Source organism: Botryllus schlosseri, chromosome 1 (genome assembly GCF_051294905.1).
Source record: "Botryllus schlosseri isolate E-star chromosome 1, Bs_hap1, whole genome shotgun sequence".
Lineage (NCBI taxonomy): Eukaryota > Metazoa > Chordata > Ascidiacea > Stolidobranchia > Styelidae > Botryllus > Botryllus schlosseri.
The window spans coordinates 33,004,982-33,030,879 of record NC_137236.1 but is presented as its reverse complement, the minus strand read 5'-3'; the positions used below and the strand labels follow the sequence as shown (position 1 = coordinate 33,030,879).

Genomic DNA, 25,898 nt, shown 5'->3' with positions numbered 1-25,898 from the left:
TAATAATTTGTCAATATATAAGTGTGACACATATCTTTTCTGGTTATGAAGTGAAAATTTCCTCTTAAATTTCTCCGAAAGCCTGACACTATCACATCCATTGCAAACGCTACCATGCAGTGGACGATTCACTATTTCGTCACATTTCCGTTTCATGATGACAAAACCTGACCTTTAGACGAGTCGTGACTGAAATTTGTGACCTGGACTTGGACTATACATAACTAACCTACGTAGGTTAGTTATCTATACTTGGATGCGACCTTTCTTAGCATTACTCGTACTCGAGCTAACTCGATGGCAAAATGGCAAAATGAACATGACTCGAGTGGACTCGGAATGCCGTGAATTGGTTAGAGCCATGAACGCACCAAACTATAATCGGGTATCAGGGGAATAGTAATAGATCAGAAGGTCGCAGCTTGGTATTTCGCTAACTAAGCAAGTAGTTATGGCAACCATTGGCAATCTGTTAATTGCATATTTGGTCGCTAAACCACGTTATTGGGGCCACTTAACGGTATCGAGTACCGTAGTGGTACGCTACAACCATTTACCAACAATGGGCTGTTCGGCGTTCCGACAGTTCAATCACTAGGACACATTCATTACCATATTCAAATTATATTTATATTTTTTTCTGCTCCTTTATTTGATATTTGGCATTGAGATTAATAGGCTACTTATCAGAAGTATACCCGAATCCTGGATTGGAATTGCAATGCTCAACCTAAAAATGTTTTGATATCAGATTATTCTCTATTATCAATCTGTTAAATTCAAAATATTCGCAGTAGCTGCAAAATTATAACCCGACAGCATTTTATGATTGCATCATACATTTGTCCGCCCATATGGTGTCTCTATCTTATGATTAATATAAATCAAGTACAATAACAATCATATTCAAATAGTTATAAATATGAAGATTCTTTTCGTGCCAGGCCTAAATTGATACAAGAGTAAAACACATATTAAAGATGTGTGTTTACTGTCAGTCTGCTGGATCCCTTTCAATAGGACAATTCTTTCCCGCTAATTATGGACTACTTGGGAAGACAGAATACCCCTATAAATGCTGCGGCCCGCGGCGTCGTCAAAACTGGAAAACTGGCCCGCGAGCACACTTGAGTTTGAGACCTCTGGTCTAACCACTTTGGTACGACATTGACGGGAGAGGCGAAAGGCGATTTTGAGGGAATGATTACACCGGACATTAACATCTCTTGCAATCGATTCTTCACCTTCTGTTTCAAATGGGGCGGCAATGGGCGACAGCGAGAACGAGTGGGACATCCATTATTAATAATACGATATACAGTACCGTGATGAGCTCGTATTGCTGCATTCCGTGGAATGGTAATGTCGTTGACACACAATTGCTCCTCAAATCAACGAGAGAAAATCGCTCAATAAAACCAGCCCCCAATATGGCAATGTGTGTATCGGCAATATAGAATCGAAATCCATACTCGTGTCTATCGGAGACCTCGATCCGTAAATATCTCGTTCTTAACGTCGCAATTTTCGATCCATTTGTAGCGTACAGATTTGGTCCTGGTTTACTCTTGAAAACGTTACTCGAAGTCGGTAAAACAGAAACGGATGCTCGTGAATCGACGAGGAAAATCTGCTCTGAAATCGAATCTCGCACATGCAATAGAGGGTTTTGACACTCGGAGTTAGCATTCACTATTGAAAATTGTTGCGATCCCTCACGAGGCCTTCTAAAAAAGGGCGATTTGAAGAGTAGGAACAGGGTGGGCGGCAGTTTCGAGCTCTATCACCGAATTTGTCATGATAAAAGCACAACTGCCTCGTACCACGCAGATGAGCAAATCTAGTTATATCACCATGTGTCTCTGAACGGTTTGACTGCGTTCGAAAAGCTGGTCGATCGTTTCTGAGTGGTTCAGGACGGGGAGCGGAACTACGATTGAAATCAGGTGATCGTTGTCCGTCAGATGCAGGTAAATGTCGTGCCGAAGGTATCGCCCTCAATTCCCTGACCTCTCGAGCTATCGATTGAACAGTTCGTTGCAATTCATCTAATTGATTAGTCTGAGGATAACTGTAATGATCGGACACCACACGAGGAGAACCGCGAGTGTATATACTATCAGCTCGTAGGGCAAGCTGTTCCACGGTATCGTCTACATGTGACGACAATATCCCAGCAATATGATCTGGCAAATGATGAAGGGAAGTTTCTTTCAAATAACAGTTAGAACTGGGTGTGTTTGATAGAGCCCCCAATGCATTTCGCAATTTGTTCAAAAGTTCAGAGGGTTTTAAATCTCTACAACGATCACTATACAGTTCGTTAACACGATCTCGTAAGGGAATAGCGTACTCACGCATTAGAAGATCACGCAATACTTCGTAGCAGTCGTAGTCTTCTTGGTCAGGTAACTTGAAACGAATCGATTCGAGCTGGTTGCCGTCCAAACATCTCAGAACATGAAAATACTTCGACGCAGAGTCCGTAACTCCGTAAGTGGAAAATCCGGCTTCGACCGAAACAAACCAAGATTCTGGCGAACGGTACCAGAAATTGACCACCGGTGGCGGCATCGTCGGGGTACCATTGAAATTGGCCGAGCTGGCAATATCTTCCATCGATTGTTGTCATCGTCGTCGTCGAGAAGACATTTCAAATACAGCTGAGCAAAGGATTCGAGTCGGCTAGCGCACGTCGGGTTTAAGTCGGCGGGCGATATCACGTCAGCTAGTAAGGCTGGCGAAATCACGTCGGGGTCACCAAAATATAGCGTGCTCTGTCGTGGGCGCGCGTTCTTCTAGGTCCACGGCTCGGTAAGACAAAGTAGACACCTCAGTATTACCTTTTTATTGAAACAACTAAAACACGACGATGCTCGTCCGACGGAGACTAAAAGACGACTGCCACACATAGGTGCGCAAACGGCAACAAATAGCAGCATGATTGACGATCAGTGCGGGTAATCATGGTAATCAGGGAGCGGTACGCTACAATAAAATCAATAATTATCTGCAAACATATTATTCACGATGGCACGCAAAATTGTTTCATTGTAGTACAACACGAAACATGCACTGTTCAATTAATATGGAAGTATTAATTTCGAAATATCCTCTCTTTCTTTTTCTATAGTCCTTATAACACAGACAAGTAACGGATCCTATAATATGCATGAATCATTTAAGCATGATATAGCCCAGTGGTGGGCAACATACGGCCCGCGGGCCGGATCCGGCCCGCGAAGGGATTTTGTCCGGCCCGCGGACAGTTTTTCGTTTTACATGATAATGTGACCCGCGGCCCTAGTCTGCCGAGATTTCCCACTACTTGCTTACAACGTCAAATTTTAGTGACTGCATGGTGCATGTTATTATATACGTATATGCGCAGCGTGCTAGAGTGGAGCTTACGCGTAATTTCGTCGAAGCGAGAAGACTTGCATTATCGGCATTTGCGATGTACTCCACCGTAATGTCGTTTGTGGTAATTATGGTGTTTGTCGACTACAATGGTCAATTACACCAGGCTGATATATCTTATTTTTCATTCTGTAACCGCCGACTTGTAGCCAGGCACACTTCTAGGCTTTTGTAAGACGAAAACACTGCTTATACCAGGGGTCGCTAACTCAAAACGGGTCGCGGGCCACTTTTCAAATTTCGTAGAGGTCGCGGACCGCATGAATTCATTATCGAGATTTCTCAGGCCACACAGTTGAACAACAATGCTATCTCGTCACCTACTCAACCCTAACGAATATATGTGTTGGTAAATTAGGGGTAGCGGGGTTATCAAACTCCTTGAAGTCTTAATTGAGGATTTCACCGTGTGTTGATTGATCAGATAGAAGCAGACATGGCGGCGCCTGTATGACAATGCTATTCTCAAATCCACATTGTCTTCGTCATTATCGGCGAGAAATGGCTTTGAAGTGACATTACTGTCGTTAAAATGTATTCTTTAAATGCGATTTATTCCTTGTAGATGTGGAATGTGGATAAATGGGCGAATATTGTATCGATTCAGCAATCCGGCCCGCCAAGTACCTAATTTTCCTATATCCGGCCCGCCGACTCGAGAAGTTGCCCGCCCCTGATATAGCCTATATTCCGGTGGTCAGGAACCCATGGCTCGCGAGCCATATATGGCTCCTTTGGGTATAAGATATGGCTCTATGCCAAATATTTAATATTGTACTGAATTAATCAATATTACAACGACTTGTTGGTATATTTTCATCACGACTAGAATGAATATTCTCGGGGCAGTATAAACATGTATTTGAGAGGTAAAGAGAATGTCGTCATCAGGTTTATTGACTCGGAACTCCTCTTTTCAAAATCATCAAATTTATGTTACTGTCACGCCGGCGGCCAACATCACTCGCGAATTGTATGTAACCAGGCTCGAACTCTTCAATTAGGCGATACGTTGACTGAGCAAAGAGCATAGCAGACATGGCGACGTCCATTTCCAAACGCAATTTTCAAATACACATTGTCTTCCTGATCTACGGCGCGAAATGAACTGTTGTGGATAGTGGATGTGAGTGTTACAAACTCGAATTATGAACAACATCATAGCTATATCCACGTTCTTGATTGGTAGGTAAAGCTCCGTAGTCCCGGCCATAAAATTTAGGCGTGTAGCGCAAAGTTATGTTACCGCCGAATACTTTGAGAACTGAGAAGTCGATAAGTATTTAGATTTTCGGAATCAGTGTGACAGTCCCATTCGATTAATATCAGTTATAATAAATTCTAAGCTAGTTACGAGGAATTGCGTTATCAATGGTGAAGCTTGGCTCGTTTGTGCCTTACCTCTCGTTTCGAGCATTATTTTCGAACAATTAATACCAGTTTTTACAGATAAAATATGGCGCACAGGAGGAATCCCATGTATGGGGGGTTCGAATTAGTTCTACCATGACGTCACGAATTTTCAATTGTGACGTAACAGTTGATTGGAATGTATGGATCATTGGGAGTTGAGATGGAAAAAATAGGGCCAATATGGCTCTTCGTACAACAAGGGTTCACGAGCACTGCTATATCCCAACAAGTATATTTAAAGCTCGGATAAAAACAATACTATTGTATGCAAGTCAGCAACTACGATGGCGATGTACGAATTTTATCACTACACACTGGACTGATGAGCAGCACACATGCACTATCTCACTACTAATAAACGGTTGAAAAACGAAATTTAGGGAGTAGTCAAATAGCAAATGTCTACATCCACTTGATCAAGTATTCATGGAATAAAACTATACGTGCCCTCATATGTTCGACCCAAGCGACTGAGCTACATACTGGAAATAATTTTGATTTTGCAAAGTCGGAAGTAGCGTTTCGTTATATTTGCATCAATTTTGCAATTGATCTTGTAGCTAACAGAAACTAGGCGATGCACTTACTCATTCACAGTAAAATGCTAAAATTACAAAAAATGCACCAATTTCTGACTGCATCAGTATATTTTTCTTGGTTGAATTTTATCAAGATAATTATACCAATGACAGTGATTTTTGGTACATAAAAATCGTATACCTTTAAATGCCATTGTTTTCGTATTAAAGAAGATCGAGTGGGATTCGGAGTCAGGAGCATTTTCACAAATTTCGACCCCGACTCCAGCAAGTACTTTTTTCACTACTCCGACGCGTATCATACATTTTTTAGACTCCGGCTCGATTGAGTGAAAATTTAGCTAAATTCCTACTCCGAGTTTACAGCCCGGCTCTCTATTACGTCATAATGCGGAGCATTGCGTTCCAAACTTTCCAATCAATTCATAATTTGCTGTTTTATATCTCTAATTATATTCAGTGACAGAATGTGGAAAATAACGTAATAACGACTCACGTGATTTGGAGAAGCATGGAGTTCTCTAATAAAAATATTCATACGTTCATCGTCGAGCCCACACTGCCGAAATTCCAGACGATCGAGACTGCGCTTTCGCAGAATCTGACCAGATAGAGATCCAACGATATGAGCTTCTTCAACGCTTAAAGAGTGGCCAAATACATTGACCGAGGAGATATTTTTCATCAGTTCGTCGTTATTCGATTCAAAGATAGCTTTCATCAACTCCATTTTGTCCAGACATCGTGACTTTCCTTCTATCGATTTGATAAGAATGTCCTGCTTTCCCGCTTTATCGCTGACTGCTGTGTGAATAATAATAGACCTAATATTATGGGGCCTCACAAATATTCTCGAGGCTTAGCCGCGGTTCAATATGTGGCAAACCGATCATGTTTTTATTAGATCTGTTGGTGACTCAAAATACCACAAGTCAGTCCTGTGCTGCAGTAGGACAGCGGTTTTTAATCTTAACCATGTCACCAGCGCTCCCTAGGGGCGATTTGGACTTCGATGGGGGCAGAAACACTTTCATTCGAAATAAAATCGTCAATTATCTAATATTTTCGTTGCGCTTTGCGCCAAGTAAACTGACGATGTATTTAGTGTTTCCGCGAATGCAATGGTTACTTATATTTCATCTGACATGTGTTTTAACGCATGATGCGCGTAAAAATCTCATTTCTCATCTCAATCTCATCTCCCTTTACTCCCGGCATCTCCAGACAGTTTTTTTTTAACCAGGTATATATTTTGCAGCCGGGTAGGGCCTACCGACGATGGTTTTATTTCAAGAATGCATTGATTACTATATCACATCTAAGATGTGTTTTGCGCTTAATGCGCGTATTTTTTGATCGCAAAATATCCATTATAGGGGGGTATAGGGGGTTTTCCGACGAAATGTTTTGAACTAGGTAATATATATTGCGTCAGTCTTCGTCTCGAAATCCGGTAGCGTGCTGATTCTATACCACTCTTTAGAGCGGGGGAGAGAGCCATTTGTACAGCAGACATTATTTCAAGCTATCTGATCACAATAATTACCTAATCATCACTGTTTTCGAAAGCTATAACGTCGCCGAATCAATCCCGAAAATAGTGGGTACAAATATTATATGGTTAATTTAGTGAGTGTTCTTTGTGCGCGATTCGAGTGCGAAATATTTCCAATGATAGTCAAGTCCAAACCCGAAAAAGCGACCGGACTGAGACCTCTACCCTGTCGTCTTTACTACAGTTTGGGGGTGCCAAATCATGATTATTTCCGAAAGGGCGGACGGAAGAAAAGGTTAATAACGACGGCAATAGGGGATTCGCGTGATGCCATGAAAATCATCTCTCTCGCAAAACGGATACTACACTGGGCAACAATTTCAAACGAAAAATCTGTTGATTTTGCACTTGATTTAGGCTAATTTTGATATGCTGATTCAAACAAAGCCGCTGGTTTTCTTTTATCGCGTTAAGTTCTTGCTCCACAATAATTGACCAAATTATGCAAATTTCCACAAATGTAGCCATATTGCTTATCCATGCCTTATAGAAATGCACACTTTAATCCTATATTGGGCTTTATAACAGAAAAAAGGTATTGGTAGCGATCTTGGCCGATGCTTCGGTCCATTTCTGGTTAGCGGATGTAATCATTCAAGAAAATTTTAGACAATAGATTTGATGATCCCTGCAGGATAAAGCAAGAAAAAGAAACATGACATTTACTGTCACCGATACGTTCAATGACTCATTCATCTGATCCAGTGTAACTGGAAACTACATTACGCTCGAAGATTTCGATCAAGATGACGGTGACGTCTTAAAGTTAGAAGGCGTAATGACGAAGATGTAGAAATTGAAGATGAGTTAGAAAGCAGAGTAGTCAATCAAATACCACAAACGACAACGAACGGGAAAGCGGGTAGGGGAGATGTGGTGCCGATGGATCACTGGGACCGAAAATACTTGAAAAATTATCCTTGATAATTCCATGATTACACTCCGTGACTTTGTCTACAATTACATGCTGACAGAATCTTTCCTCACATGCAAAAAAATTCGACCTGCTTGAGCTATGGGGTCTGTGACGAATGATTTCCGTTTTAGGGGGTGTAAAGTAAATTTGGATCGACATTTGCATTTTTCTATATCCCCGTTCAGACTAACAAACCCGCCATAATTTTTGATGTGAAGTATAGGGCTTGTATCAGGGTATATAATGACACATATTTTTTGAATCAATACCATCCTCGAGTGGACTATTTTCAAGTCAATTACAATATTTACGGGGCGGGGGACCTATGGTACCATATCCAAATCAAGCAAAATAGATGGACCAACTAATCACTTAACAACAGAAACTCGCCTATATATATATAAGCTGTAAATCATAGTCACCTGTGGTGTTTTATCGCTATTACGAGGTATTTGAAAGACAAGATGTCGATTTGCGGGTAATATGTATGTGGCATTAATTTTGTAAGTTTAGGCGTAAATCAAAACATCATTTTATGCCAACATTTGAGTTGATATAGTCTATTTTCTTTTTTAAGGTCGCGACGAAACATTCTTCATTGGCTTGCTGTAGCTTAGCTTATAGTACACAACAAAACAAGTTAACAAATTTGAGTTTTTGAGCTCATGTCTCATAGGTCCCATGGTCGTGTGCCTTTGGACCCACCGGGTGGGGACCGATGACACGTTCGAGCAACAAATTTTAAACGCTTATAAATATTTTTTGAAAAGGCGGATATTCATGTAAATGTCCGCGATAGGTAAAGCTTGTATCGAAGTGTTGAGACAGCAAAAGATTTGCTATTCTCGGTTGAAGATTTGAGGGCCAGAGATCATTTTGCAATTTTTGATCCATCGGTACCACATCTCCCCTATATCCAATCAGTAGTTTGTCTTTTATGTCGAAAACGAAGCAGTTGTGAGTACCTTGCGTCGAGACAATTGTTTGCTGACTACAGCCACAAATCGGGCTGGATTGCTGCCAATTCGAATTCTCATGCATACACAATAACGCACTATCAGTTTTCTCGCTCCAATCAAATGATTGTCACGAAAATATGACTCACAAATTATTGCGACCGCAGGGACTTAGCTTGTGGCACTAATGGCGCAATATAACTTAAAAGAGGAAATGTGTATTTGCTCGTCTAATCTTATGAAGATTAAGTGTTTGGAATTTGCAAATTTATCGGGAAACGGTAACATTAGAAATTCTTCGAGACCCAAATGATAGAGGTTGGCGATCCACCAGGTTGGAAAGCGCTCATCTAGTACGACGACATACATGCAAATACGTTTCAATTCTCTGAATCCATTGAAAATTTCATATTTTATTTCTCTTATTCATGGACAGGCGTCAATTTCATGCCTTCAGGAAGCAAGATAAAAATTCTAATATATTCAGCGGACAAGCAGGTAGCAGACCGATGGTTGAGAAATAGTGATATAAATAACGCAACTGTTGGTACAAGTCTGGCATTTATATACAGAAGAGAATCATGAAAGCGACTCACCTTTATCGTCATTTCTGGACTCACGGAATACGATGCCATACACAAATCTGCGAACCACCGACCATCCATTTTCATGGATAAATTTCTCTATGAAATCAGAGAACATTTTTGTTTCCATTTCGGCAACAAAGCAAGCTGCAAGAAATTCTTGAATACTCTGGTGACAGAAGAAATGTATGAAATCCCCCGCTAATAGGTAGCTGGATATCATCTTGTTGCCCGGGATTTTCAGCATCAGGTCCCGGGTATCACTCGTCGATAGTTTGAATCGGATCATGTCCTCCTCATAAAATAAGATACGTCCTTCAATCATGCCTTGATGCGCCATTGCTTTCAACTTTGGTATTACTTCCTTGTTATCTCGGAGAATACGAAAGTTCTCCACGTGGCGAAGGGCTGATATGATTCTTTCGTACAAATCAGTGACTTTTTTGGGAGGAGGTCTTGTTGGATCTCTAGCCATAACAATTGCCGTTAAAATAAGAAACACTGGTACGGATAATAAAGTGAGCAAAGCCGACGGCATTGAGTTCATTTTATTCCACACATCATCCCCTCTATCGCCGATCAGGGATATAAAAAGAGTTTTAGCGTCGTCCCGTGTGAAGCCTTCAAGAGTTACGAATTGGGTGGGTCGTGCATCCCGAGGTAGTTCCGCTAGTCTGAATTCACGAGATGACAGGACTATTTCTACACCAGGAAGTAAATTTCGTGAAAGTAGATTGTACATAATTAATGACGGACTCCCGCGTGTACTCGGAAACAATTCCTCACAGGCTGGATCGTCAATCCTCCATATTGCCTGGTCCAAACCGTCGAGATAAAGAACAACTTGCGACTGGTTTTCATTGAGCCACTGATATGCGCGCTGTTGGTCGACTTTGTTGTTATATAGACATCCAAACAGAAATTTTGAAGGTTTTATCCTATCCGTGTATCGTAAATTTTTTAGCTCAACATAATGTATCATTCGTGGCTTACTCTTGTATTCGTTGTGGCTCTGATTACTCTTCATCGACATTTCGAGGTTTTGACGCGCCATTCGACGCAATAAAGTTGTTTTTCCAGACCCGGCAGGTCCAACAATAGCGGTTATTGAAGGAGCCGACTCTTTCCTTTCATTGATTAACTTTTCAATCGTTACATATGAACGTTCAACCTGATAAGGAACTCCGTAGCATAGTTGGGATTTAACCATTTTTGTCTTACTTTCGAATATATCTATGTAATTGAAACTACTAAACCTGTAAAAACCGCTCGTTGTAAGTCTCCTCATTTGAGGGTTAACGCGGAATCCAGGATTTTGAAGATCCTCAAGCTTGAAGTTATCAAGAATTCTATCTCGCGTCCTCACACGAGCATTTTCGTTCACTGCATCAACTATAGACGTATATTCTGCAAAAAATAATATCGTGGTGTCGTCTTCAATTGCAGTCGATAGGTTTGGATGTATGAAAATGTAAATAGTAGATTATCCCCTGTCGAACTGAGGGACCCTGGGGCGTCACTTGGAACATATAGCAGTAAAGGTAGATCCTATATTCGCAATAAGAGCAATCGTGAATTTCTAAACATGCTTTGAAATGTTGCAGTGACGAATCTCAACATCCTTACTTGAAATGTGTTGTGTATATATACATGGTAATGGCTTTTTGTTTTATTTTGTGTGCATATCCTAATTTCTATTAGAACTCTTCGTTTTCGGTCGATATCAGTATACGGTCATCCGGTCATACTATGTAAACATGTAGAATGTAAACATGGAATGGCCACGAACGATTTTGCAGCTTCGTTCCGCTTCGCTGAGGCTGGAGTGGAGAATTCTTTTGCGTAAGCGACTGTAGGATTTCTGGCAATCCCAAAGTTAACTTCCAGAGCGCAGAAAATACGGTACTGACTCTGGTCTTGATCGAAAGCTTTGGCCGCACTGATTCCAAAAATATGAATACAAATATGGTCTGGTCACGCTCCAATCTTTGACGAAAAATCACACCCTCAACACATCACAGCGTGGTGAGCTTCGTCGAGGACGGACGTGCAGCAATCAAGGAGATTAGCTTCCTCGCGAACACAAAGGAGATTGGTCTGGGAGACTTCGTATCAGGTGCGGTCGTTCTATTGTTTGTCTTGCTTGTATAGTAATACCGCAGTAGATAGGGAGCCTTAATGTCAGGAAAAAAGAGGCGCAGATGCGCTCCGCTGAAGAGGAACTCTCTGGTCCTGCTTCTAAAGAGGCTGCATCTAGTAATTCGGTCGGTGGAAATCAATCGGTCATAGTGACAGGCTTGACTAAACAGCTTCGCTCTTATAATCCTATTCTTGTCAACAAAAGCTACTAGGTGGTGCATATAAGGAGGTAAGGATACTTCCATCCGGAGATTTGAGCGTATTATGTAACAACTACGACCAGGTGACAAGACTTTTGGCTTGCAATAACCTTGGCACTGCGGCAAAACCAATAGAAGTCAAAACTGAATTATACAAGACGAAAACCCCAGAAGTACGTGCTGTCATAACTGATGTACCTCTAGACTTACCCGATAGTAGTATAGTAGATCGGTCGTGAGGTGGGTGGGGCTCTTATGGGTGCGGTCGCACGGTGCCGAGAAACCGGGGGTGGCACGGTGACCCTTATCTCTTATGGCTGCGGTCGCACGGTGCCATTGTGTCTTATGGCGGGGGTCGCATGGTTACCTTTTCGGGTATAGGCTGCGGCGGCACGGTGCCGTGAAAACTCGTGGTGACACGGTTACCTTTTCAGGTATAGGCGCGGTGACATGGTGACCTTTCAGGTAGAGATGATTTGACTAACGTTGTGGGTATAGGCTGCGGCGGCACGGTGTTGAAAATGTATCAGGTATGGTAAATAGTGACGTGAATGGTTCTTAGTTAATGTATACGTCACAAATTATTATATATGACCGGTTCGAGTTGATCCTAACGTTTATGGTGAGTGCGACAATGATATATCGTTATTCTTATGGACGCTGCGGTGATTCGTACTTTCGGTTATAGACTGCGGGTGGCATGTCGTCGTTTCAGGTGTGAAAATAGTTTGCAAAATCTAGGAATTACTCGCATGGTAATGTTTGGGTGATTAGTTTACCACAGAGCCGGCGTAGACGGCGATTCGAATATCAACAATACCAACGGACACAAATTAACACTTCAAATAGGTGTGAAATATTTGTAAAATCCTACGAGCGCTGACAGGATAACACATCAGACAGCCATCTCTCGTGGTTTGGTGTTACAGAGACAGGAATCACGCACAAGTAATATTTTAATAATTAGTTTGTCGCAGAGCCGGCGTAGACGGTGATTCCAATACCAACAATAGCCGCGTTCACATGCTAACACTCCAAATAGGTGTGAAATAGTTTACAAATCCCCGCAATCGCTGACAACAGTATGTCTCGGGCATAGCCATCTTTCGCGACTTGGTGCTACAGGCATCGATCGCTCACGCGGTGAAATTTTCGTAAGCAGTTTGTCGCTGTTTCACACCTATAGAATCAATACCAACTAACTAAACAAGAATCAAGAATCGCAAGTATGCACATACAATCATTGTATTTATTTCTGAGAAATCAAACGCTTAACAAAACCACGCAACTTATCATTTGCCAACTCTAGCATTACCAAAAAATCCAGGAATTGTTGATTGAAAATCGTTGAGTCCTTATTATAAAAAAATGTTATAGTGTGGCGTCGGAATCCATTCGCAGGATGTACTAAAGGTAAATTCGGGTAATCCAAAATGAAATATCTCGACTTTGACATAGTCTGAATTGAAATAGATTGACAAACATAACTACCAACTTTCGCCCAGTCACATTTCGAAATTATACGCACATTGATTTGAAACATGTAATGAAACATTACAACTCTATTCGTGATCTGGCTTTCCGTTTGCCAAAGAGACATTTTAGCATACTCAAAAGAATTATTCTCAACATTAACCGATGTTAAAATCTAGTTTTCACTTACTTGATTATATCACTACAACTCGCAAACTTGAATTAATAATAATTATTCACACGACCGATAATTTTTATTCAACTGTAAATAAAGGTCGTTACTATTCTGTAAGACAAAGTATTTACTAATCGGTACATACACGACTTGACATAGTCTATTACATTTTGAGTATACGAGATTTGAATGTCTGAACAATAACTGAGAATTAAATTATCACAAGTGAATCCGTATATTACAGCGTAAAAGATATTGGAATGTCAGCAACTCTTTACGGTCATAGTTACAACCACATTAACTAATTTACCCGGCCAGCACGTCATGATCATTCCTGAAATCAACACAAACGCAGTCACTGACTTGAGTTAACCACAAAACGACATCAAATTTTTAATCCCTCTGGAAGCTGACAGATTATTCGAATGCATCGATAGAGAATATTATTGAACTCGTCGATATTGTTACTCCTACAAATTATCGCTTACGCCGACTGGGAAAGTTAATATCGAGTGGTAAGAATTGATCACATATTTGTTGAACACAGACACGACAAAGAACAATACCGAGATTTTATAAACTAGTCATATTACTTTTCACATCTATAAATATCAGAATATAAGTCGTCAAACTTTTTGTTAAATGTAACATTGCACTTTTGGAATCGGATTCGTTATAGTCATACAAATTGTATTAAACCCAACGCCAAAAAAAGGACTTTTTAGTTCATTGAAATCAAATCATTCGTCTTCGACTTGCGCTTTATTAGATTGCACACAACAATTAGTTACGAATGAGCTGTAACCAAAGTTAAGAAATCTTTGCGTCCGGCACAGATATGGAAGATGAATATAGCTAACACAATCACGAATCGACGTTTCAGAGTATTTCACGGATGTAATAAACTTGTTAGTGTCGCCTATCTAAAAGTATGCATGCGTTCGACCTCCAGACCGACTGTTGCGATGTTTAGGATTCGCTTACAACGACCAAGAGTGAGGATTTAACATCAACGTCGTTACTGTCAGAATTCGCAACAGAGAATCGAAACATTACACAGTGTGAAAATATCTCTTTGATATCAAAGCACTATCCCAAGTACACGATTGATACTCAACTCCGTTCACACTTTCTATAGAACGTGCTAAATGTAAAATATCGCGAGGTTGCAAGACTTTGATCATTTCAAAAGTAAATTGGAATATGTTTGCTAGATGCATTCAATTCAGCTAGAAATGGCTAGTGCACAACACTCGTAATATCAAGGAAGTACTTGCTACACTGTAATTTGCTAAGCGTGTTTTGCATTGTTGGTCGTTTGTAGTATTGATTGAAATTGTTTTTGAACCCTCAAATAATAATTCCCGACATGAGACCAAGCCGCTGAAAGTCGTTACCATAACAAAGAAACAATTTGTACGATGTTTGGCAAATGTGTCCTATAGTTAGGTGTACTAGAATTATTTGTGTAACACATACACCGACTATGCAATCGAAAATTTCTCCGTTGTCATTCGCTAAAGTAAATGTCATCACAATACTCCGTCGCTAAAAGACGTTACTTGTATGTGATTGAATCGCCGGTAATTAACTCGCTAAATCAAACCCTAAGAAATTCCACTCACTCGACGGATTTGAAACAGCGTCGCTTAATCGGTCTATATCGCTTTTCTAAATGTAAATCATATCCATCCAATCGAAAACAATTTCCCCTCACTTGGTAATGAAAACGTGGTGTAGGTCATTATTCAATATTTTGTTTGTGTCAAATACTTTGCAAAAACACACTGTAATGGTTGAGCTTTACATCATCAGGCTGTCATCTGTAAATCTAGCTTACATCCGATTTGTAACTGTATCGTTTACCTAACCGAGTTGTATGCACAGTTTGATATTTTTTTTGTTATTTAGTAATTGCTGAATATACTACTTCGAAATACTCCGTTGAACGTAATTTCCATCATCGTAATAATCGAAGTACATTTGTGTCGAATTCGTACCAACCGACTTTTCTATGACATGATAAATTTTTGACAAGTTATACTTAGAAGGTTGGTTGCATATCACGAACAAATAATATACCACTCATATTGATACTGCTACTCCATTGATCGACATTTTCAAAGGAGTCGATTTTCAAACGAGTAAAATTTATTACTTGAGTTGTTCCGCTTACAATATGTAAATGTAACCTCGTCCATCTTTCAACAACGAACAACGATGAAAAGTATGCAATCAAACACAACATGTTTTACTTTTGTAGGACACTAATTATTATCTCATTTCATACTAAGTGTATAAGAAAGATATTCATGACACACGAAAATATTCGATATTCCCATGCTACGAACCTGTACAATGATTGGTGACGCTTTCAAACTGTTTCGATGTCAAAAGAACTTTATTGTCTGAATGGTTGTTCATGTATCTTAATAATCAAATAGTTCAACACAGAACTAGTACGAACAGAAACATCAGAGTTGTTTACACAAAAGTTTGTATGCGTACAGTATGCGAATATCATGTGTAAGTCGAGCACAATTGCGGTATCCATCCAAGTTTAGTTAACACAAATTCATTACAACGGAGCCGCGTAAACTTTCGTGAAAGAAAAGCATACCCACTTCCCGAGGGTTCTGTCAATGTCAGAACAATAAACCAGATACTCCAACAACAGAGTACATATGTTTTCTAGTCACGGTCCTTACATCTTTCACATAGATCAATCTACTTTGCTACCGAAAAGTGCTGAGTCATCACATGATTGGCCTCACAACAAAACAACCAGTAGATGGAGCTGTATTAAAATTTCCTAACCCTTTGCACACCAGTGACAAATTGTTTAGTGTATCGAGTTGTTGTTCATCGTCAAGTCTCCATGTTGAAGCATACATTAAAACAGCGCAATCACAATCCAATTAAAACCACGGATATATTTTCATTACTTCACAAACTGCCACATTCAGAAAAATAAATTTTATTTTCCCAAAACATACTTGTAACCAATCGCTTTCATTAAACACACAACACCATAATAGTATTTACTTTCTACAACATCGACATTCCGATGTAGTCAAGAAATATTTTATTAATCTAAATCATCGACTTCTGTTTACGGCGTTAGTGTGTGCATGTCATACATGTGGGGGTCCGTATTAAAATGGAAACGACACGACTGAATGTAAGGAGGTAGAGGTCTATCGCATAGATTTACATGTGGTCTTCGCTACGGTTTCAAAAAACCAATCATCTCTTTTGCATTGGTCAATACCGAGCAAGTTAGTTAATGACCATGATTGTGTTTGTCATATGCGAATGATAGGGTTACTGTCAAATCTACACACAACAACCTTCTGGCACTCATAATAGCAATTTCATTCTCTCCCTTCGTAATTGTATATTCACGACGACAAGTATATTGTACAACTCCACAGCTACGTTTAACAAGACCAACAACACTGAACCCACGATGTTTACCTATGTAAAATTACCACTTTCACTTGGCAGTCCATCGTTTATCTGACTAAACATATCATTTTCCTTTGGAGATCTGACGTTTACCCAGAGTAAGAAACCTTTTTCGCTTGGAAATATATTTTTCCCTGGGTAACAAACCTTTTTCGCTTGGAAATATATTTTTTCCCTGGGTAACAAACCTTTTTTCACTTGGAAATATATTTTTTTATCCCTGAGCAACAAACCATTTTCACTTGGAAATATATTTTTCCCTCAACAACAAACCATTTTCACTTGGAAATATATTTTTTTATCCCTGAGCAACAAACCATTTTCACTTGGAAATATATTTTTCCCTCAACAACAAACCATTTTCACTCGGCGGTCCGTCGTTTTCCTTAGTAAAAACATCCTTTTCATTTGGAGATCTGGCGTTTACCCAGTGTAACAATACAGGCTCACTTGGCCATCTAGCTTTTCCTAGAGCGGCAATACCGTTTTCACTTGGAACTCTGACAACCACACCCGGCAATTTGGTATTTGTTGTATTGACGACAGTTGGAAATTGATTACAACGAACAGTGACGAAAATATACACGGACAACCGGTTTCAGAGTATACCCGCATCGGTCGTATCACATCAATATCATCGGTTAACCATCATACAATATACTCTTGTACACCGAAATGCATGTTTTGGAAATTGGACAATAGGCTTCGATAGGTCTGTGATGTCCGGGTTCGTGCTTTGGATTGTCCAGAGTCAAAATGTCTGAATTAAACACCCCTCGGCGACATTGGTAACTGGTTTGTACACGGATAATGGTGTTCGGAAAACGGATGAATTTATGTTCCCCATCGCGCTAACAACCCCGGGTTACTTGTGAGTTTCCTCAGGTCTGTTTACTATATTGTGTCTTTACCGGTCAATACATGTCGCTCCAGTCAACTGAAACCGGATGACTATAAGAAAGTATGTGGACCGGATCCGGATATTCACTCATGAACCAACGACCAATATTTAAGTTACAGACCGTGTTTTGTCTCCAAGAAAAATACCAATGCATACACCACATCAAGTACGTCACGATTGTTCACAAGTATTCGCGTAAACGAGGTGTACATACAATGGGCCGGTGTACAAACATCATGGAAAACAAATTCATTTTCTCAAGTCTCATCATGCGACGACTCTGTACATTCCATACATACAACTCCTCATCTATGCCCACATTGAATGTACAGAGTCGTCACATGATGAGACTTGAGAACATGAATTTGTTTTCCATGATGTTTGTACACCGGCCCATTGTATGTACACTAGGGCTGTTCAAAAATAACTTTTTTTCCTTAATCTTGCGGGCTACTTGATTAAATCGTTAGGTTGCCTTAAAAAACGACGCACACCAAATTTGAATTCATTCCAACCAATATTCGCGGTTTACGTAGAGTTTGAAAATTTTAAATTTGCCCAGAAACGCAAAAAATTTTTTTTTTCAAATTTTTCTGCCAACCCCATGAAATTGTTGGGCTGTCTTCAAAGACTATGCAAAACAAATTTTACTCAATTCCAAGCCGTAGAAGTGGAGTTATTCCAGTTTTTCTTTGATAATTCTGGGATTATCCCCCGATCAAGGATAATCCCAGAATTATCAAAGAAAAACTGGAATAACTCCACTTCTACGGCTTGGAATTGAGTAAAATTTGTTTTGCATAGTCTTTGAAGACAGCCCAACAATTTCATGGGGTTGGCAGAAAAATTTGAAAAAAAAATTTTTTTGCGTTTCTGGGCAAATTCAAAATTTTCAAACTCTACGTAAACCGCGAATATTGGTTGGAATGAATTCAAATTTGGTGTGCGTCGTTTTTTAAGGCAACCTAACGATTTAATCAAGTAGCCCGCAAGATTAAGGAAAAAAGGTTATTTTTGAACAGCCCTAATGTACACCTCGTTTACGCGAATACTTGTGAACAATCGTGACGTACTTGATGTGGTGTATGCATTGGTATTTTTCTTGGAGACAAAACACGGTCTGTAACTTAAATATTGGTCGTTGGTTCATGAGTGAATAGCCGGATCCGGTCCACATACTTTCTTATAGTCATCCGGTTTCAGTTGACTGGAGCGACATGTAGTGACCGGTAAAGACACAATATAGTAAACAGACCTGAGGAAACTCACAAGTAACCCGGGGTTGTTAGCGCGATGGGAACATAAATTCATCCGTTTTCCGAACACCATTATCCGTGTACCAACCAGTTACCAATGTCGCCGAGGGGTGTTTAATTCAGACATTTTGACTCTGGACAATCCAAAGCACGAACCCGGACATCACAGACCTATCGAAGCCTATTGTCCAATTTCCAAAACATGCATTTCGGTGTACAAGAGTATATTGTATGATGGTTAACCGATGATATTGATGTGATACGACCGATGCGGGTATACTCTGAAACCGGTTGTCCGTGTATATTTTCGTCACTGTTCGTTGTAATCAATTTCCAACTGTCGTCAATACAACAAATTGCAAATTGCCGGGTGTGGTTGTCAGAGTTCCAAGTGAAAACGGTATTGCCGCTCTAGGAAAAGCTAGATGGCCAAGTGAGCCTGTATTGTTACACTGGGTAAACGCCAGATCTCCAAATGAAAATGATGTTTATACTAAGGTAAACGACGGACCGCCGAGTGAAAATGGTTTGTTGTTGAGGGAAAAATATATTTCCAAGTGAAAATGGTTTGTTGCTCAGGGATAAAAAACATATATTTCCAAGTGAAAATGGTTTGTTGCTGAGGGAAAAAATATATTTCCAAGTGAAAAAAGGTTTGTTACCCAGGGAAAAAATATATTTCCAAGCGAAAAAGGTTTGTTACCCAGGGAAAAAATATATTTCCAAGCGAAAAAGGTTTCTTACTCTGGGTAAACGTCAGATCTCCAAAGGAAAATGATATGTTTAGTCAGGTAAACGATGGACTGCCAAGTGAAAGTGGTAATTTTACATAGGTAAACATCGTGGGTTCAGTGTTGTTGGTCTTGTTAAACGTAGCTGTGGAGTTGTACAATATACTTGTCGTCGTGAATATACAATTACGAAGGGAGAGAATGAAATTGCTATTATGAGTGCCAGAAGGTTGTTGTGTGTAGATTTGACAGTAACCCTATCATTCGAATATGACAAACACAATCATGGTCATTAACTAACTTGCTCGGTATCGATCAATGCAAAAGAGATGATTGGTTTTTTTGAAACCGTAGCGAAGACCACATGTAAATCTATGCGATAGACCTCTACCTCCTTACATTCAGTCGTGTCGTTTCCATTTTAATACGGACCCCCACATGTATGACATGCACACACTAACGCCGTAAACAGAAGTCGATAGTAGTTATATAGATCGCTCGTGACGGGCTATGGGCTCTTATGGGCGGGGTGGTGACCTGCCTGAAAACCCGGGGTGATGACCCCACCCTTTTAGACCCCCCATGTGGTGGTGACCTGCCATTGTTTCTTATGGGCGCGGTGATGATACCACCCTTTCGGGTATAGGCTGCGGTGATGATATACCTTGAAAACTCGTGTTGGTGACCCCACCCTTTCGGTATAGGCTGCGGCGATGACCTGCCGTCTCGTATTCGAGGGAATCCCAATGTTTACGGTGAATGCGACTTCAATATATCGTTATTCTTATGGCCGCGGCGGTGATTTGTACTTTCGGGTATAGGCTGCGGTCGTGATTCGCCGTGAAAACTCGTGGTCGTGACTCGCCTTTTTTGCTATAGGCGGTGGTGGTGATTCGCCTGTCATGTATTCTTACGGGATCTGTGGTGACTCGCCATGTGTTCTTATGGATGCGGTCGTGAATCACCCTTTCGGGTATAGACATCTCTCGCACGGTGTTGAATATGTATCAAGTAAATAGTCACGTGAATGAACCTTTGTTAATGTGTATATCGTAAATTATTATATATGATGTAGTTTAGTCGTGACAAATGACCGATCGTGTTCTAAGTCTTTCGTCGCTATTGATTTCTACGTAACCTGAATAGTACTTTCAGATCGGATTATTCGCACCTTGTATACCGCTGTTTCGCACCTACAGAATAGTCTGCTGTTCACAGTCGTGACTTCACCGCGATAGCGCAATTTTCGAATCAGTCGCATGGTAATGTTTTGCTATTTAGTTTACCACAGAGCGGTGTAGACGACGATTCGAATACCAACAATACCGCGTTCACATACTAACACCCCAAAAAGGTGTGAAATATTTCCTACGACCACTCACAAGATAGCACATCAGAATAGCCATCTCTCGTGGTTTGATGTTACAAAGATAGGAATCACGCACAAGTAATATTTTGGTAATAAGTTTGTCACATAACCGGCGTAGACGGTGATACCAACAATAGCCGCGTTCACAAACTAACACTTCAAAAAGGTGTGAATTAGGTTGCAAACCCCGCGATCGCTGACAAGATATTGTCTCGGACATAACCATCTTTCGCGACTTGCTGTTACATACATCCCAATCACTCACAAGATACTATTTTGGTACTTAGTTTGTCACAGAACCGGATTTCACTGGTAAAATTTAATAAGTAACGAATAACAGAGCCGGCGTAGACGGTGATTCGAATACCGACAAATTTTCACTTATTTCTGCCCCAACCTCTGTGAAGTTGACGCTTATTCAAAAAAGGTGTGAAATAATTGTAAAATCCTACGTCGGTGACGCGATAATGCATCAGACATAGCGATCTAGTTATAGTACGGTGTCGGAATCCATTCGCGAGATGTTCTATAGGTAAATTGAGATAATCCGATACGAAATATTTTGACTTTGGCGTAGTGTGAATTGAAATAGGATTGACAAACATGACTACCAACTTTCCCACAGTCCCATTTCGATATTATATGCACATTGATTTGAAACAAGTAATGAAACATTGCAACTCTATTCGCGATCCCGCTTTCCGTTTGTCAAAGAGATATTTTAACCTCTTACCATACTCAAAAGAATTCTTCACAACATTACCAATAAATCTAGTTTTCACTTACTTGATTATATCACTACAACTCACAAACTTGAATTAATTCATCCTGGCTGTATTCGTATGATCGGTCTTTTTTATTCGATTGTAAAGGTCGTTACTATTCTGAAGACAAAGTATTTACTAATCGGTACATATACGATTTGACTTGGACATATTATATTTTGAGTATACGAGATTTGAATGTCCGAACAATAACTGAGAATTAATTTATCACAATTAAATCCGTATATTACAGCGTAAAAGATATTGGGGTGTCAGCAACTCTGTACGGTCGTAGTTACAACCACATTAACTAATCTACCCAGGCAACTCGTCATGATCATTCCTGAAATCAACACAAGCACGACCACTGACTTGAGTTAACCGCGAAACAGCATCAAGTTTTAAATCCGCTTGCAGCTGACGGATTATTCGAATACATCGATGGAGAATATTATTGGACTCGTCGGTATTGTTACTTCAACAAATTACACCGACTGCGAAAGTTAATATCGAATGGTAAGACTTGATCACATATTTGTTGATCACAGACATGACAAAAAAACATTACCGAGATTTTATAAACTAGTCATATTACTCTACACATCTATCAATATCAAAATGCGAGTCATCCAATTTTTCTACTAAAGTAACATTGCACTTTCGGATTCGGTATAGTCATACAAATTGTATTAAATCCAACATCAAAACAAAAGGATTTTTTTTTTAGTTTATTGAAATCAAATCATTCGTCTTCGACTTGTGCTTTTCTAGATTACACGCAACAATTCGTTACGAATGAGCTGTAACCAAAGTTAAGAATTCTTTGTGTCCACAGATATAGAAGATGAATATAGCTAACACAATCACGAATCGACGTTTCAGAGTATTTCACGGATGTAATAAACTTGTTAGTGTCGCCTATCTAAAAGTATGCATGCGTTCGATTTCCATACCGACTGTTGCGATGTTTAGGATTCGCTTACAATGACCAAGAGTGAGGGTTTAACATCAACGTCGTTACTGGAGGTATTCACAACAGAGAATCGAAACATTACACAGTGTGAAAATATATCTTTGATATCAAAGCACTATCCCAAGTACACGATTAATACTCAACTCCGTTCACACTTTCTATAGAACGTGCTAAATGTAAAATATCACGAGGTTGCACTCTAAGACTTTGATCATTACAAAAGTAAATTGAATATGTTTGCTCGACGCATTCAATTCAACTAGAAATGTCTAGGGCACAACAATCGTAATATTAAGGAAGTACTTGCTACACTGTAATTCACTTAACGTGTTTTGCATTGTTGTTCATTTGTAGTATTGATTGTTTTTGAACCCCCAAATAATAATTCCCGACATGAAACCAAACCGCTGAAAGTCGTTACCATCACAACGAAACAATGTGAACGATGTTTGCCAAATGTACCCTATGGTTAGGTGTACTAGAAATATTTGTCTAACACACACACATACACCGACAATGTAATCGAAAATTTTTCCGTTGTCATTCGCTAAAGTAAATGTCATCACAATACTCTGTCACTAAAGATCTTACTTGTATCTGATTGAATCACCGATAATTAACTCGCTAAATCAAACCATAAGGAAATTTCACTCACTCATCAGATATGAAACAGCGTCGCTTAATCGGTGTAGATCGTTTTTCTAAATGCAAATCATACCTGACCAACAGAAAACAATTTTCACTCACCTTGTAATGAAACCAAGTGGTGGACCTTCGTTCAATATTTTGTTTGTGTCAAATACTTTGCAATAAACACAGTGGAGTAGTCGAGCTTTACATCAGCAGACTGTAATCTGTAAATCAAGCTTACATCCGACTTGTAACTGTATCGTTTACCTAACCGAGTTGTATGCACAGTTTGATATCTTTTGTTATTTGGTAATTGCTGAATATACTACTTCGAAATACTCCCTTGAACGTAATTTCCATCATCGTAATAATCGAAGTACATTTGTGTCGAATTCGTAACAGCCGACTATGACATGATAAATTTTTGACAAGTTATGCTTGGAAGATTGGTTGTATATCACGAAAAATAATTACCGCTCATATTGATACTGTTATCCATTGTTCGGTATTTTCAAACGAGTAAAATTTATTACTTGAGTTACTCCGCTTAATGCAAATGTAAACACAACCGTCTTTCAACATCACAAAGACATCGATACAAAGTATACAATCAAACGCAACAAGTTTTACTTTTGTAGGTTGTGTATGGTTATCCTGCATAACTCATTTCTTACCAAAGCCATATGAAATATATTCATGTTACACGAAAATATTCACTCATGCTACAAACCTGTACAATGATTGGTGGTGCTTTCAAACTGTTTCGATACCTCAAGAACTTTATTGTCTGAATGGTTGTTCATGTATCGTAATAATCAAGTAGTTCAACACAGAACTAGTATTAACAGAAACACCAGAGTTGTTTACACAAAAGTTTGTATGTGTACAGTATACGAATACCATGTGTAAGTCCAGCACAATTGTGGTATCCCTACGAGTTTAGTTAACACAATTTACGACACCGAGGTCGCGTCATCTTTCGTAAGACAACAAACCAAGGCTTCAGGATATGTCCATGTCATAGCAATGAATCGGCTACTCCAACAACAGAGTGCATATGTTTTCTAGTTACGGTGCTTACATCTTACACACAAATCAATTGACTTTGCTAACGAAAAGTGGTGAGTCATCATATGGTTATCCTCACTAGTAAAACATACTATCATACAAAACGGTCGTTATAGTTTGCACACCAACGGTACATCGTACAAGTAACAAGTCTCGAGAATCCAGTTATTCAAAAAGCGTGAAAGTATTTCTACACCAAGTCGTTATGTTGACGAAAGCGTATATTGTAATATCATGATCGATTTGCATTCGTTGGTCACAAACTGTCACTACTCTAAATAATTCTTTTTCACTCAAACACAAACGCATACTTGTCACCATTCGTTTTCATCAAGTACGAGTTCAAGAAACTTACTACGACATGAACTTTTATTTTTATGTTGTGTAAATAGGTAATAATTATTTCAAGTAACACTATATCAACATCATCGCGTTGTGCTAATAGATTTACATGTGGTCTTGTGGTTTTCATCGGGACATACAGCACGAACTAACTGTAGACTCCTCTCTGTTGTACAGCTACTCGGTAATCGAAATGCATTAACATGTAAACAACGATCTTGTTTCGTCACACCAAAAATATGTTCACTGTCGCGATACTCCGCACAAGACGTGCATAGCCTTTTCACACTCGTAATAGTATACCAACGTCAAGCGATAACGTTTAACAAGACCAACGACACTGAACCCACGACGTTTACCTATGTAAAATTACCACTTTCACTTGCCAGTCCATCGTTTACCTGACTAAACATATTATTTTCCTTTGGAGATCTGATGTTTACCCAGAGTAAGAAACCTTTTTCACTTGGAAATCTATTTTTTCCTTGGCTAACAAACCTTTTTTCACTTGTAAATATATTTTTTCCTTGGCTAACAAACCTTTTTTCACTTGGAAATCTATTTTTTCTCTGGTTAACAAACCTTTTTCCCCGGGTAACAAACCTTTTTCCCTGAGCAACAAGCCATTTTCACTTGGTGGTCCGTCGTTTACCTGAGTAAAAATATCATTTTCCTTTGGGGATCTGGCGTTTACCCAGTGTAACAATACATTTTCGCTTGGAAAAATACTTTTACCTAGAGTAACTAATCATTTTCCCCTGGGTAACAATCCCTTTTCGTCTGGAAACTATTATTTAACTGAGTACCAATACCGTTTTCACTTGGAAATACATTTTTTTCCTTGGTAACAATACCATTTTCGTTTTGAAAACTGACAACCACACCGGTCAATTTGATATTTTTGTATATTGTTACAACGAACAGTGACGGAAATATACACAGACTACCGGTTTCAGAGTACACCCCATCGGTCGTATCACGTCAATATCATCGGTTAACCACATACAATATACTCTTGTACACCGA

General features: G+C 39.6%; 1 protein-coding gene across 1 annotated transcript in view; it reads right to left on the bottom strand.

Annotated features, from left to right (window-relative positions):
• Positions 1-9,370: 9,370 nt before the first annotated feature.
• The window catches only part of LOC145439176 (protein NLRC5-like), a 43,571-nt gene continuing 27,043 nt past the window's right edge, over positions 9,371-25,898 (bottom strand). Inside the window, exon 2 of the mRNA XM_080316671.1 lies at positions 9,371-10,790. Coding sequence (XP_080172797.1) covers positions 9,379-10,790 — 1,412 coding nt within the window. The 3' untranslated portion in view covers positions 9,371-9,378. The remainder of the gene's footprint in view (positions 10,791-25,898) is intronic.